The sequence below is a fragment of the Drosophila albomicans genome, chromosome 3, assembly GCF_009650485.2.
Source record: "Drosophila albomicans strain 15112-1751.03 chromosome 3, ASM965048v2, whole genome shotgun sequence".
Lineage (NCBI taxonomy): Eukaryota > Metazoa > Arthropoda > Insecta > Diptera > Drosophilidae > Drosophila > Drosophila albomicans.
In genome coordinates, this window is record NC_047629.2 from 35662518 (window position 1) to 35677288 (window position 14771).

General features: G+C 38.5%; 1 protein-coding gene across 1 annotated transcript; it reads right to left on the reverse strand.

The window, feature by feature from the left end:
- Positions 1 to 7525: 7525 nt before the first annotated feature.
- Positions 7526 to 9828, reverse strand: LOC117571244 (aspartate aminotransferase, cytoplasmic-like). The gene is made up of 4 exons (XM_034253298.2): positions 9376 to 9828; positions 8844 to 9318; positions 8619 to 8787; positions 7526 to 7962 (listed from the first exon to the last, which is right to left on the reverse strand). The coding sequence occupies exons 1-4, from the start codon at positions 9748 to 9750 to the stop codon at positions 7605 to 7607; spliced, it is 1377 nt and encodes a 458-aa protein (XP_034109189.1). The 5' UTR covers positions 9751 to 9828; the 3' UTR covers positions 7526 to 7604.
- Between the last annotated feature and the right edge of the window lie 4943 nt (positions 9829 to 14771).

A 14771-nucleotide genomic window follows, 5' to 3' on the forward strand; every position in this document is an offset into this window, starting at 1 on the left:
CCTTTCCGGATGGACGGAACAGCAAGGACTTTAAACGTGCGGAAAGCAGTTGGAAGTACGTTTCAACGTTTTCAAATCAGTAAATGCAAATGTAAATTTATTGAAAGCTCAAATGGGACCAAAGGCAAAAGCAAGAAAAACGAACAACGAAAAGAAAGAAAAAGAAGTTATGGTAATGTGTAAAATGAAAGAAAGCGAAAGAAAAGAAAAGAATTCAAGGACGCAAATGCCGGAAAACGGCAACAAAACCAACGGAAAATTTAAGAAATTGTGCCAGGCGACTACGCTAAGGCCTTTGTACTTCCTTCGGTTTAGAAATGTGCGAGTGTGTGCGAGGACGCTGGCAAAAAAAGGATTAAATCAATGTTGCGGAACAAATTGTGTTATGTGGGTAGGTAATACAGACCTATTTCATTTCTTCAAGCTAACAAGGCAACAGCAACTCCGGTGGGAGGAGAGCCACTTCCACATCCTCCTCTTCTGACCTAAGCCTAGACCGCAGTCGACGCGTCGACCCAATTTGATGGTGTCAAAATCACACGAGCGTTAATAATAGGGGATACACATGGTTGGCATGATATGTTATGTTATGTTATGTTATGTGTATGGTTACTCACATATATTAACTCAATTAACTGTTTGCCAAACGTCATTAGAGATCATCAGACGACCGAATGAGTGGGCCTAAATAACCTAATGTCAATTGATTTTAAATACAATAAATAAATATTTGTTCTGTGTGGAGTAATTTATTTTATTTAGTTATCTTTATTCCCAATTTCACAATTTCACAATTATATCACAAAAACTATTCGTTATAAATATTAGAGTAAAGCTAGTTCTCCTTCAATTTTATGATCTTGTTTTGCATCAAAGCAGAATCATGCACACAATTATCATTTATATTTCGAAAGTTTGTTTCTGATTTAAGAATAACCTTAAGCAATCACCCTCAAATCGCAATCTCTTCACAATTGAATACAAAAACAAACTCTCCGAGACATTGAAACAGTGAAGAAATTGTGTTTCTTTGTTGGCACATTCTATTTCTGGGTTCGACGTGACTTTGGGACCGGCTACTCTGGTGACTTTCGTTTTTCTGGCAATAATATTTCGCTTAAAAAAATGTTTTGCTTCTTTTCATTCTTTTTCGGTATAGCACTTGTAAACTTGATGAAAGTTTATCTGGGCTGCGATGGGGGGATGCGAGGGCAGAAGCCAGGGCAGCATCAGCGAGAACCAGAACCGCGGAAGGAACAAAAAGCGAGCAGCAAAAAATAATAATTGAACGCTCTTCACGCAGCTGTTGTCTGGTATGCCTTTGGTGTTGTTGTCATTGCTGTTGTTGTGGCTCTGGCTCCTGTTCTGTTCTGTGCTGTATTGCGAAGAAGGATATGTTGTGTCCTGTGGTCGCCAGCGGAAATTATTATTTATATTTTGTATTCGGCGCGTGGCATTGTTAGTGCGGCTTGATCACGATACACTTTTTAATATTGCCACATTTTGGCAACGCTCGCTCTCTCTCTCTCCTTTTTGTTTTATTTTAATATTTTGATTAAAATGCATATTAAATCTTGGCAATGTAAAAACAGTGAAGAAAAAAAATGGAATGAATTAAATACAAATTGAAGCATAAAAATATAATATAAATAATTTCCTGTGCCCGACTGTGCTCTCTCTCTCTCTCTCTCTCTCTCTCTCTCTCTCTCTCTCTCTCTCTCTTTGTTCGCCTTGTTTCCTTCCGTTCGGCCGTGCAGCTACAAACAGCTCGAACTGGGACTCACACACGCACATGCATGCACACACATATGGGGCAAGTCCTTTGGATTGCATGTGAAAGGCAGCCAAGTTGAAATATTTTGTTAAATGTTGCGTAGGTTTCCCAAAAGACAAAAAGTATATAATATAACACACACACATTTACATGTGTATCGATGGAGGAAGCGAGTTCAGGGTGACAGGGGAAGTCGATTGCAGATTGGGGAGATTGGGGACAAAGGCACAACAGGAAGCACGCATGTAAGCGGCATGATTTATATTGGAAAATTGAGGTTTATTCATAACTGTATTCATTTCTTGAATCGATATTCAATGGGTGACTGGGTCGAGAGATCTAGGATAAGGCGCCGCTGCACTTAACAACAATTTAGTTAATTCCACACAAGTTGAGCTTAATTCAATTCAAAAAGCGCACAACGAGAACAACAAGGATAAGGCATGCATAAAGTACGTGCACACAATGAGCAATGTGTCCGACACATAAAGCGAGAGGGAGACACCCTTTTGAATACAATATGAAAATGGCCAAGAAATTGGCGTTTCATTTTACTTGCAGACCAATTGAAATTGCAATGGCAGCAGCAAAAGCAGCAGCGGCAAGAAGAAGGCAAACATGACGACAGTGACATCTAATATCCTTATTGTTGGCGCAAAGGCAAATTTATGGCCAACAAAGTACTTAACTTTAGCTTTAGCTTTCGAGTGTCTCTGCGTTGCTTTTGCTCTGCTTGCCTCACAATTTCCAACTTGGCTGACTGGCAAATGGTCGCCTTCAGTTACAGCAAATGCACTCGCAATGCTAATGAGGATGTGGTCGTTGGCGAAACTTAACTCTCAACTTGCAACTGGCAACTTGCAACTAGCAACTAGCCATTCGCACGTTGCTACATGGCTGATCCTGAGTGCTCATGCTGTGACATTACCTCAGCAAGGTGTTTGGTTAATGGACTAATGGCTGCTTTGACTCTTACGGCTTAGTGGTAGGTCGAGTTGCAAACACGCAGAAAGACAGCCATGCAAATTGGTCATTATGGATAGTGTCAGGTGTCAGCTACAAACAGGTGCCGCAATCTAGAAATCTGCTTTTGTATACTTAACTATATCTTAAATATATGTATGTTATACGTATGCAATGAATTGAATTATAATGTTTGCTCGCCAATCGATTACAGTTCACTCTCTGAGCGCCGTTTCTTGCTCCTACATTTGCATTACAAAGCTATGAAAAAGTACGAGTAGCCAGCCCACATCCTTGAAGGAACTTAATGGTTTCCGCTTGCAAAGGCCACGACTATTCACAAGCAAGACATAAAAAAATCAAGTTTTTTTTGTAAGTTAAAGAATACGTCAAATGGGCGTATACGGAATATCTCCTAATACCTCGGCGAACAGCGTCGACTAAAGAGACCCTTAATTTGCTATCAAACAAATTTATAATGTAGAACCAATTTAAATTTACGTTAAACAAAAAAATAATTTGATGCTAATTTGATAATTAAATGATAAATTCTTATTTTCTTAGTTCTTATTAGTAATTAAATTAAGGCTAAAATTATGAGCAAAGCATTGATTGTTGAAATACAATTTGAAATATGTTTGAATAGATTAAGTTGCAGTGGATTTTTTTTTCCTATCTACAAAATACAATTTTGACTTGTATTTCGACATTTATTGTTGTTAATCTCCGCTTAATACTACACAATTCAGCTCACTCTTCTTGCATTTAATCCAGCAATATATTTCCTTTTAATGACACACTATTACAAACGCCACTCTTTTGCTTTTGCATATATTCAGAGGGTTGTAAATCAATTAAATTATTATTCGTTCGGCAACACTAAAAGCAAATTGAGTGACCCTAAAGGAAAAATGTATATCATTGCATAAGGGGCTATTAACCTGACGCGTTTTTAAAATCAAAAGTCCAATTGTACGCTGGCAACGGCAAGGGCCACAATAAAACCCTTTGATCTGTTGTTGGCACCAAAGCAGCAGCAGCAGCAATAACGTTGTCCTTGGTGCTCTTATTGTTGTTGTTGTTGCTTTTGTTTTTGCCTCTTTTACAGCTTATGAAATATTATATGTAAATATATATGTATATAAATATTCGCACATATTAAAATTCATACCTACTGTACTGTTGTTGTAGGTCCTTTGTGCTGGCTGCCAAGTAATGGCTTTATGCGACAGAAACCAATTTATTCACCCTTCCTGTTCCTGTTTCAAATTACCCCGCAGGTAGAGTGAATTGCCCTCAAAAATGTGGGAGCCAGCTGGGGGTGGCGACTATAACGGTTGTCGCCACTTTAAACCAGCCTTTGGCGTTGACAACTTTAAGTGGAACATCAGACGGCCTTGTGTCGCATTACAATTTTCATGGAATTTCGCGAACAGTTTTTATTGATTTGTTTTCTAATGACGTTATGAAATATTCATATAATTTTATTATTTGGACATAAACAGTGATTGTTTTAGTAGCTGAGAGCATATCTACAATAAATATTTTATTTGGAATTCTGTTGAATATTTTAGATAAGGATTTAATAACTTGCCTAGATTACTTCAAAAAGTAGTAAGAAATCGCTAAATTTAAGAGATGCGTCAACTGTCCTTTTTGTATTTTGTATTTGTAATATAGAATTTATGAATACATGTATATTATTTTTTGAAACTATATATTGTAAGAAACCTAATTCTGTCACTTATCCATTCAACTCGTTGGTCATAAAATAAGTATAGCCTACTTTTCTGCGCCAATCTTTTCACTAAATAAACTAGTCTACAGCTCGTGTTAAAATCCTAATCAAATCACAAATAGGCAAATGTTTAAATTAAATTGCCACTAAAACAAAAGGTGCAACTGCAGTAAAAATATCTTAAACGATGCTGTCACACAGAGTGACACATAAATTTCTCAAAATATATGCCAATATATTTGAGATAACTTCACAGAATCGTAAACTTGTACAAACAGAAGTATAAAAAGATGACGACACTAAAAACATATGCTGAATGGATAAACCAATTTCAGCACATTGCGATATGTGAAAATAAGAGCAAAAATATTAAGTATACGTAGCTCGTTTTTAGCAGCGCTGTCAAAGAGACTGTCGGCAGCACAACGGCACCAGCAGCAGCATCCGCGTATTATGTTCTCCCATTCGGCAATCTGTGCTGCGCTTTTTAGCGCACACGTTTCCCTTGAGCCGAATCCGAGAAGAGCAGAGTGAAGGCCGAAGCACTTGCAGCAACACTTGCCACAATTGGCATGTTGCTGCGGTTGTATCGTTGCGGGCTGCTGAGAAATGCATGTGATGCCACAAAAACGCGGTAAAACGATTACCAAAAATGTGTGCAGCAAAACTGCCACAGCACTTGCAGATATGAGACAGCAAAAAGGTAAAACGAACAGCAAGAATATGTATGTGACTGGAGCATATCTTTAAAAACAGCGCTCTTTTGTTTCTTTGACGGAGGAATTGGAAAATGAAAGGCAAGCAACTGAAAATATTATTACAGACGCCCTCATAAATCAAATGACTTTTTATTTCCGTTTATTTTACAACAGGAAATCAGTCTTTAAGCTCACAAATAAAGCCAATTGATTAGATAATTGTTCATTAAATCCAATTGAATCAGAGCCTTTAATACTTCGTAGATGTGGCATTTTTCTTGTCAAATTCCTTAATAGAATTTCGTTTCGCTTCAGCACGTCTGGCAACCGCGAGGGAGGGGAGGGAAGGAAGTGCTGACCTGAACTGGGTCGGTTGTCGCCCGAGACACTTCAAGTGTAAATTTGAGTTCTTCGAGGCGTCTAAACAAGTTCAATCAATGATAAAACCGCACGCACACTTAAAAATACCAAATGTTTGACACACTCACATACACATGCTTCCTAGTTTTATTGCTCTTGATACTGTCAAAGCAATTGAATTGAATTGAATTGAGAAAAGCTGAAAAAGTAGGGGAATTGGAAACATGTTTCCACGCCAATCGTTGAGGATTTGAAAGGGCAGTCGAGTCACTGACTGAGTTCCTCGTTCAATGGCGTTCATTAGAACGCTTTAAGGCATTCAGTTGACCCTGACAATGATTTGCCCGACACCAAGTGTCCACTCCTCCTTCGTAACACGCCCTCGCTGACAAATTGCGGCAGCAACATTCACCCCTAGAGAGTTCAAGGGGCATTGCCAAAAAAAACTAAAGTAAAAAAGTAAAAGTAAAAGCAAATACGCGGATTGCCATAAAAAATGTATTTCAATCTATTTTCTACTGTCTGTAGCTGCTCCTGTTGAGGATTTATGGCTTCTGCGGTTAAATACGCCAACGGCAGCATTGCAGGCATCCACACACACACCCACATTCATTTGAAAAAGGGTTCGATTTATGTGAATATATTTTAGGGACGCAACAAGTTCCTAACTAACCAAAAAACTTCTAAACTGGCACCCAACCCGCGTCATTTACGGTTTATGGAGTGCGTTTAAGATAAACACTGGCAGAGTTGCCATGAAATACGCGATAACTTTGTTGTTTATATATTTTCGAATAAACGGATTTTAATTTTAAATCAAAAAGTAGCAAAGCTAGAATCGAGTATGTTTGACCTTAAGTTACTCTGTAGACTTTTTATACCCGCCTTTGTGAATTGTAAAAGGTTTTTAAGAAATAATTTTGTATGAAGAAAATAGCTGATGCAGTCGGATCTTTGTTGCTTCGGTTGACAATCTGATATATTTCACGTTCCATGGTATATTTTGAATGTATCAGTATATCAATGTACCAAATAATAAATATACTAAAATGAACAATGTACTAAAATATAGCTTAGTACTATTCTGTGCTTTTTACTTTATAATTTAAAAAATGCAACATACCCAATTTAAGTAATTAGTTTATAATTCGATTTAAATCACATTCAGGAATAAGTAAGCTGATTAATATAATATTATTACGTATTAACAAAATATTAATTTAAACTGTTGCTCCGTATTTTTTTATATATCACGCCGAAAGAATAAGGAGGTTAAAATATGTATTATACATGGTTTAAAGGCCAAATCATCACTGGCAATCCTAAATATAATATTTTATTTTCCTCTTCTCTACAAGTACTTGGCTTAGTCTGAAGTAAAGTGAAATTCCTAGAGCACATCTTTCATAGCATTACATACGCCTTAACATACTTTTCATACTTGCGCGACGGCGCTTGTTTAATATGCAACTATCTTTATTGTTTTTAAAGCTTGCAGCATAAAAGAGAATGTTTAACCTGCTTAGTGGCGCAGAGTTTATAGTACAATTCATATGAGAGACTGGGGAAAGCATAAATTCATAAAGCTGCAAAACTGCGTGTCAAACACACAAGTACGTGTACTACTAGAGAGCACCCTCGACGTCAGATCCTTTAAACTGTAGTTTAACGAGCTGTTGCCATAACCCCAGTCACCTTACCACCTTCCCACCACCGCTCATCACTGTTTTTCCGGGCAAAACGCATTATATCTCTGGCAGTAGCAACTGACTCTAATGTGACGTTTATAAGTGCTGGGAGACGACATGTGCTGCAATGACTACAACGATGACGACGACGACGACGATGATGATGACGATGACGAGAATTACAAAGTGCATTTTTCATCATTCTCTGACAACGAAAACTAACTCAACTTCCACAGGAATTCCGAAACATTTCAGTCCCTTTTTATGCATATTTCCACAAAGCATATTCCGCTTAACGCATAAATTAGTTTACTCGTGTTTTTCTTTTTTTATTGAAATTGCATTTACAATGGATTTTGAATTTGAATTTAGTTAACCAGCATTTAGGGCGCATTCAAATGCTGCAGACACTGCATAGCACTTAAATTAGTTTCCTTCGTCTTGACAGCAGCAGCGTCGGCTTTGGCTGTTGAGATCATTACATCATTGATGGCACCAGCCACATAATCCACATTGTTCGGCCTCAGGGCACCCACATTGATGCGTCCGGAATTTGGCACATAGATGTGGCGACTGCGTAGCTCCTTCAGTTGCGGCATCTTCAGATTTGTGTAGAGATGGGGACCCTGTTGGTCCTTCATTTGAGCCCAGTTGCCGGGCGTCCTAAGGATCTCCAGCTTATTGCTCAACGCTAAACGCATTTGCCGCATATTCTGATGTATATCCTTGAGCGTCAGAGCCCTGTTACGAAATAGTTGGCAAATATTTATGTCACATTATTCAATGTAGATACTTAATGGGGTCTTGAAGAGGAAGTTACTTTAATGCAGGCACTTTCAACTTAATGCCACTTATAGAGGATTTATTAAGAATGCATGTCAAAGGGATAGAAATCGATACAGAATTCTTAAGCGACTCAATTGATAAGCGATTTATATGTTACATTCATTGAGGCAAATAAAATTAAGATGTCAAAGTCGACATATGAAAAATTCAGCGCATAAGTTAACATTAAATTGGCATTACACGTTTAATCATATGTAGTACATATGAATAAAAACAAATAATGAGAAAATAACTTTGAAAGAAGTTTATTTACACTATAGTTAAACTTTCTCTTAGTTCATAAAGCCAAAACTGAAACTTTTATTACAATATGAAATAGTATTTTCTCAATTATATGACTACATAAATGAATAAATCAGATAATAAAATAAATGATTTCATGGATATAAAACTAATTTAATCAACATTTTAAACAAACTATTGATGAAAAGTTGCACTAGGACTTTATATATAATTGGCAATTATTATAGAACAACTTAATTAGAAGCGTTTAAAGTAAATACAAAATACAGTTCTTACAATTGCTCTCTTTAAAAAAAAACCCTACTTACCAGTCTTGACGCAGTGTTGAGTTTGTCAGGACTTTGGACACCACACGACTTGCAAACACTGAAGAGCACTGTGCATTGTGCTCCAGTAAAGAGCTCTCCAGCTGATCCTTCACCGACTCCAAGTGCGTGGCATTGCTGACCACAGCCATCAGATGACCCAGCGCCTCATCTGTAAAATGTAATTTAAACTCCTGCCAAGACATCACACATTACTCTTCAACTTACCGTAGAGTCCAAAGTTCTGTACAAACGACTGCACACATAGTAAATCAAGGCCAAACTCGGCAAAGTATCGCACAGGCCACGTATCCTGGCTGGTATCACCGCTGGCCAAGCCATGGAACTCCAAATTGAAAACGGGAATCATTTTCTTGCACTTGACAATGTGAGCAATCAGTTTCCACTCATCGATGGTGGGCGACAAGCTGGTGGGATTCTGAGCACAAGCATCCATAACGATAACTGCGCCTTCCGGTGCAGTCATCAAGTCAGCGACCAGTCCATAGATGTTCAACTCGACCTTCTCCTCGCTGTAATACTGATAACTGTGGCAGGTGAAACCAGCTCGCTTGAAGATGGGCTCGAAATGCTCCGAGCAAGGACGAGCGAGGAGGCAGACATTGCACTTCATCTTATCACGAAGAAAGTGCGCCGCCAAACGCAGTGCATCTAAGCCGGAGCGCGATTGAATGCCGAGCACCTGAGAGTAAAAGTAATAATTACTATATAACAATAGTTTAATCAACTTTCAACCTACACGCTGCTGAGTTATGGCTGGGGCTGCCTTATTGAGGATCAGTTCGTTGGCAATACGATTGAACTCTTGATTGCCAAGTGGTGGCAACGGTTCATGCGACAAAGTGTCATCACAGATCACAGCAACTCTTGCCTTACGCACCGCTTGAAATAAATACGGCTTGCCATTTGGACTGCGATAGTGATCGCCACAAAGATTGAGCTTAAGCGGACTCGTGTCCTGCTCGAATGCAGCTTCCACGCTGGTTAAATCTTTGTCTTTGCAATTCTCAACACGAGCGAAAGGTACAAATAACGCTGTTGAAGAGCAGCGTGTGCTGCTCTTGGAAATGCCATGCTGAAGCAGACTGTGGGCCAGCGCCGAGATTGCGCTCATTGCTGGATAAAATTAGGGCCAAAAATTTCGAAATAAAAAATACAATTTCACTTGAAATTTAAAATCAAACTAAAAAGTGTGAATAAGATTGAGTCTACTACTGAGCTAATCTCAAATAGCATTTCAATTACTCTATAGACAACACTTTGGCACGGCGAAATTGTATGCTCGTAATTTAATTTAAATTCGCTGCCAAAGGGGGGCGAACGAAAGCGACGAAATGAAGAGTGGGGTTCACACACACGCACTTCACTTAATCAAATGGCAGCAAGTGAAATTTCGCGCGCTCAAAAATTTGTTCATTTCACACACGCAGCGCGAAGAGAAAAGCCGAGGAAACTGACTAACTTCCTCCCTCCATTCTGTTCCTTTACGGTAGAAGTATGCCGAAAAAAAAAGTATTTGCAACAGCAAACTAGCAGAAAAGGCATTTTAGCCGCCCTCTCGCAATAGTTTCAAGTGCCTCCGCTACGCTGTGGATCCTTGGCAAACGCCGACGGCGGGCCGTGACGACGTCCTTATTTGTCTGCGCTCCTTCTGCCCCGCTATATGTGTGTGCTCCTCCCTCTCTCCATCCAACCAACCAACCATTCATCCATCCATTGCCAGTGTCGTCGTCGTCGTCTTCTTCGTCGTCTTTCCACTTTCATCAACATCATCAGCATTTGTATGTAAATAATTTCGCTAAAAAGTATGCTATACAAAAGTTGTTTCTTGCTTGTTTGCTATTGTGTCGTCGTCCCTGCATATTCTATATGTATGTATGTGTGTGTGCGTGTGAATGCCGTTTCTTGGCTCGACGCTCATCATATTTTCTTATACATGCGCGCAAATTGCACACACGCTTTTGAGTTTGAATCAGCATATGAAAAAGTCTACAACTCATTTTGGGTTATCCACAATATTCGCATCCTTCACGTGTCCTGCATATTACTCCGGCTATGCTATGCTATGAGTAATCCTATTAGTTAACCTTGAACTTCTCTACATATATTTTGCCCGCTTACCAATTTCTGATCTTTGGCATTAATTATTCACAAGGTTCGGTTAGTTTCACATGTGTCAAACGCTCCGATAACAATTTGGCATCATTGACATAATTTATGAGCCGCCGCCCTCCAGGATGCAGAAGGCGGAGATTCGAACTAATAGCAGCCCCGAAAACTTTTCGTTAAACACGTTAGCGCATAAGTAATTCATGTAGTTCGCAAAAAGTTTTTAACCCACCCTTTGATCAAATTTGATTTGGGTTAAGGCGCAAAGTAGAATTTGCTTCGTCTTCTCCCTCAGTCCCTCCGCTTGCATTCTGGCGATAATAGTAATTGCCAAAATGACACAAGCTGGAAGTGTGACTTTACTTATGTTAAACAAGCGCGTGAACTACAATGTTTGCCAGGTTGAAACAGTAAAGCTTTACTACTTTATAGTCAGCTTTAAAATCTTTTGAATTAAGTTAACTCAAATAATTAAAAACAATAAACTCGGGCTTAAATTATTTCGAATTATGTTTATTAAATCAATGCTGAACAATAAACTCGACTGCAATTGTTGAGAGTTAACAAGCGTAATTGCAGATAATAAGCACATTAAAGTTGTGCTGAGTTAAAGCGCTGTCCAGCACTCGGTCAACAGATAAATAATGTGCATAGACAAGACGCAGAAGAAGAAAAGCGGAGGCCAAAGGAAAAAGGCAAATGGCGGCAACAAAACGACCGCAAGCGCATTAACTCTAGATATAGATGTGGCCATTAAGTGGAAATAAGTGTGTAATTATGAATCAAACTGAACGAGGCGCCTAGTCAGTCAGCAGCTTTGACGAGCTGCGTCCACACTGCGTATGTGTAATATACAAGCGAGCGAGTGCCCTAATAAGGCGGCAAGCGAAAGGCTCGTTAAATATTTGAGCCACGTTTATGGCACTTACGGCAGCACTTTAAGTCAAAGTCAAGTCTAGTCCAAGAACTTAAATGTGCACTCGTAAACAAGAAGCAACTTAATAAGGACTTTTTTTCGGAGCCAACAAATGTGCAAAGTTTGTTGGCAGGCAAAATTTAAATATCATTAGCCTTGCAGCAGCCGAAAAGTATAAACAACTTTAATATACTCATACGGCAAAGTCAAATTATTAAACTGAATTATGCCGAGGCTTTTCCCTCTTACATATTTTTTCCCCCAAGTGCGTACTTGACGAAAAGTTTTGTCGGTTGCATAATTCAACTTATTAATTAGACTAATAAATGTTCAAGGGTCAAATTGTAGTGCAGATAAAGGTCAGCAAACAAATTGAAGTGAATCAGACTTAATCCTACAAAAAAAAAAAGTTATACAAATTTAATTCGGCTCGCATTTCGACGCAATTCAATGGAATGCCATTAGCAAAAGGTAATCTGGCAAATATTCTTTGAATTTATTCGCAAATTAAGAATAGCGTCAAATTACGAGATTAGATTCAAGCTGAGCCAGCAGCAACAGGCAGCAGAAGGTAGACGTCAATGGCGCCAGCTAGAATTAGATACGGATACGACCAAGGACTTTAAGGACCTTCAATGAGGGTGAAATTTGGCGCACGTGTCGAACAATGGCTAATAACAAACTGACTCAGCGGGTGGCTTTGAGTCGCTGTCTCTCGTTCTTTCTTTGAATTGCTCAGATCCAAGCTGCTGTACTTCCTGCACAACTGATCAATTATTTAGCAAGTATCAAACTGGGTCATGTTCAATGACTCGAGTGGCCCCACACTGATTGACTTAAGTTTGCCAAGGTCACATTGATTTTCTCCAAACTGTAACGGTAAGTGTGCTAATTTTTCCAAGTTCGTTTTTCTAATACAGCGTTCGGCTTTGCCTTTGTCTGTAATTAAATTTGATCAAGCCTAAAAATAAGCTTCTAGAATTGTTGGCATACGAAAAGTTTTGCCTGCAAAACACACACACACACACACAATTGGGGGGAAAAAATGCTGAGCGGACTTTTTCATTGCTCCTGGCCAAAACTTGACTAGCCCCGAACAGAACAGAACTGAACTGAACTGGACAAGGACCTGAACGTGGACTGAATAAATGGAGCGCACTGCCTCAATGGCAAATTAAATAACGCGCCTAAAGTTTGTACAACTGATGCGATTTCACGCAACGCAGCCCACGGGTTAGACATCGTCCACCCCAAAGGAGAAATAAAAAATAATAAAAAGAAGAGAAGAGAACGACGCAATGACGAAGACAAAAAAAAAATAAATATTGTGGAATGAAAATTGAAAACGAAGCGCGCAATAAACGAAATATAAATAAAAGAAAATTCAAGCAATGTGAAAGCGAAACCAAACGTAGGACAAGAGCTACATAATTTCTCGACTGCTGCAAACAAATGAATCGAACCGAAACTGAAGTAAAAGTAAAAGGAAAATATATAAGAAATAAATGGAAAAATCTATCAAAATGGTTTGCTGACCTTTGATTGAATGGTTATCAATAAACATGTCAAAACAATGACCTTTTGCATACTTAGCAATTACTCAATAGAAATCAGTTGAAAATATCAAATTTATTTATTAACACGCAATTTATATTTGGCTTTAGGCTATAGAATATATTCAATTATTCAAAGTGATTTGAGTCAGTGTGAAATCATAATTAATAAAGAGCTTGAAGCATGTTAAATTATTAACTAAATTTAACTAGCAAAAAGTCTCAAATTTAAAATAAAAATGATTGAATTATTCAAATAATAAGTAGACTTGATTAAACAATATTATGTTTAAAAAAAGATCAAACATTTTTTTCAACATTTCTTTGCATTAATTAGCTTAATTATCAAACAAAATTAAACACAGCTTTTTTGCCCATAGGCTAAGAGAGAATAATGTAAAAAAACTTTGTAGCATAATTTGGCGCAACGCCCATTATAAAAAGCTGACTTTGTATTAGACATATATAAATAGAAACTGCAGAGCAAAGCAAAAAAGAGAGGAGAGTGGAGAAGCAGAGGAGGATGCGTTAAATTTAAACAAATAAACAGCAGAAGGCGCAAATAAAAAATCTAGAATCCGAAGGTAGCAAAGTATGTAGCCAAATTGCTGCAGGCTGACAAACATGTGCAAATATAGAAACCGTGAGCTGCCCCAAAAGTTTGCTCTACACACACAGATAGAGAGACTACTACTACATATATATTTAGATGTGCTGTGTGTAAAAGCGTAGCATAAAACGCGGCGCGGTGCCTAAATGTGTGCTTCTGGGTCAAAGACACAGGCGGCAGGACAAACAAACAAACAGACAGACAGAGAGACAGACAAACCGATGAAGAGAGATGGCAAAAAAGTGAAGAGAGAGAGAAAGAGAGAGAGAGAGATAGACAGACGGAGAGATAGGATGGCAGCATGAGAGAGAAATAGACGAAGGAGCCTAGACAACAACTTGCATAATTTAAATGTAGATATGTGGTTGGATGGCGCCTAAAGATATGCCCCTCACACACACACACATACACACATCCGTTAGGAAAAACCACTTGAACTGCGTCGTAGCCACATCCTCAGTTGTTGTTGTTGCTGCTGCTGCTTAACAGATTCGCTGCCATCTGCGTGGGTGTTGATAATGAGCCATTCACCATGTGTGCGAGTGTGCGTTTGTGTGTGTCTGAGAGTGTGTGCTACACATATGTTGTGTATGCATGAATTTATAGTCTACTTTATGGCTTACTAATGAACTTTCAACTTTCGCCTGTAACGCTGAGCCCAAGCTTTGATCCGACGATTATGTAAATATGTATGTATGTATGTTTCTCTTCTATTTAGATACCCGTATCTATCCCTGGATAATAAGGCTCAACTTCTCAAGTATGTAGTTCACTCTGCCTCTGAGATATTGTAATCAGAGCACGCTGTATTTATTGAAATGGATACAGAAACTCACCTGTTTGTTGGATTGCGAATTGAATTATGCGACAGTTTGCTGAAAGCTTCAACGGATTGAAATCTAGTTCAATTCTTATCAAGGAAAATGATTTAGAAAATTGTTCTCAGA

Coding starts and splice junctions, on each gene's coding strand:
- LOC117571244 (XM_034253298.2), bottom strand. CDS start 9,750: ATGAGCGCAATCTCGGCGCTGGCCCACAGTCTGCTTCAGCATGGCATT. Junction 9,319..9,375: donor CAGCCATAACTCAGCAGCGT/GTAGGTTGAAAG, acceptor TTTTACTCTCAG/GTGCTCGGCATTCAATCGCG. Junction 7,963..8,618: donor TCAACACTGCGTCAAGACTG/GTAAGTAGGGTT, acceptor ATTTCGTAACAG/GGCTCTGACGCTCAAGGATA.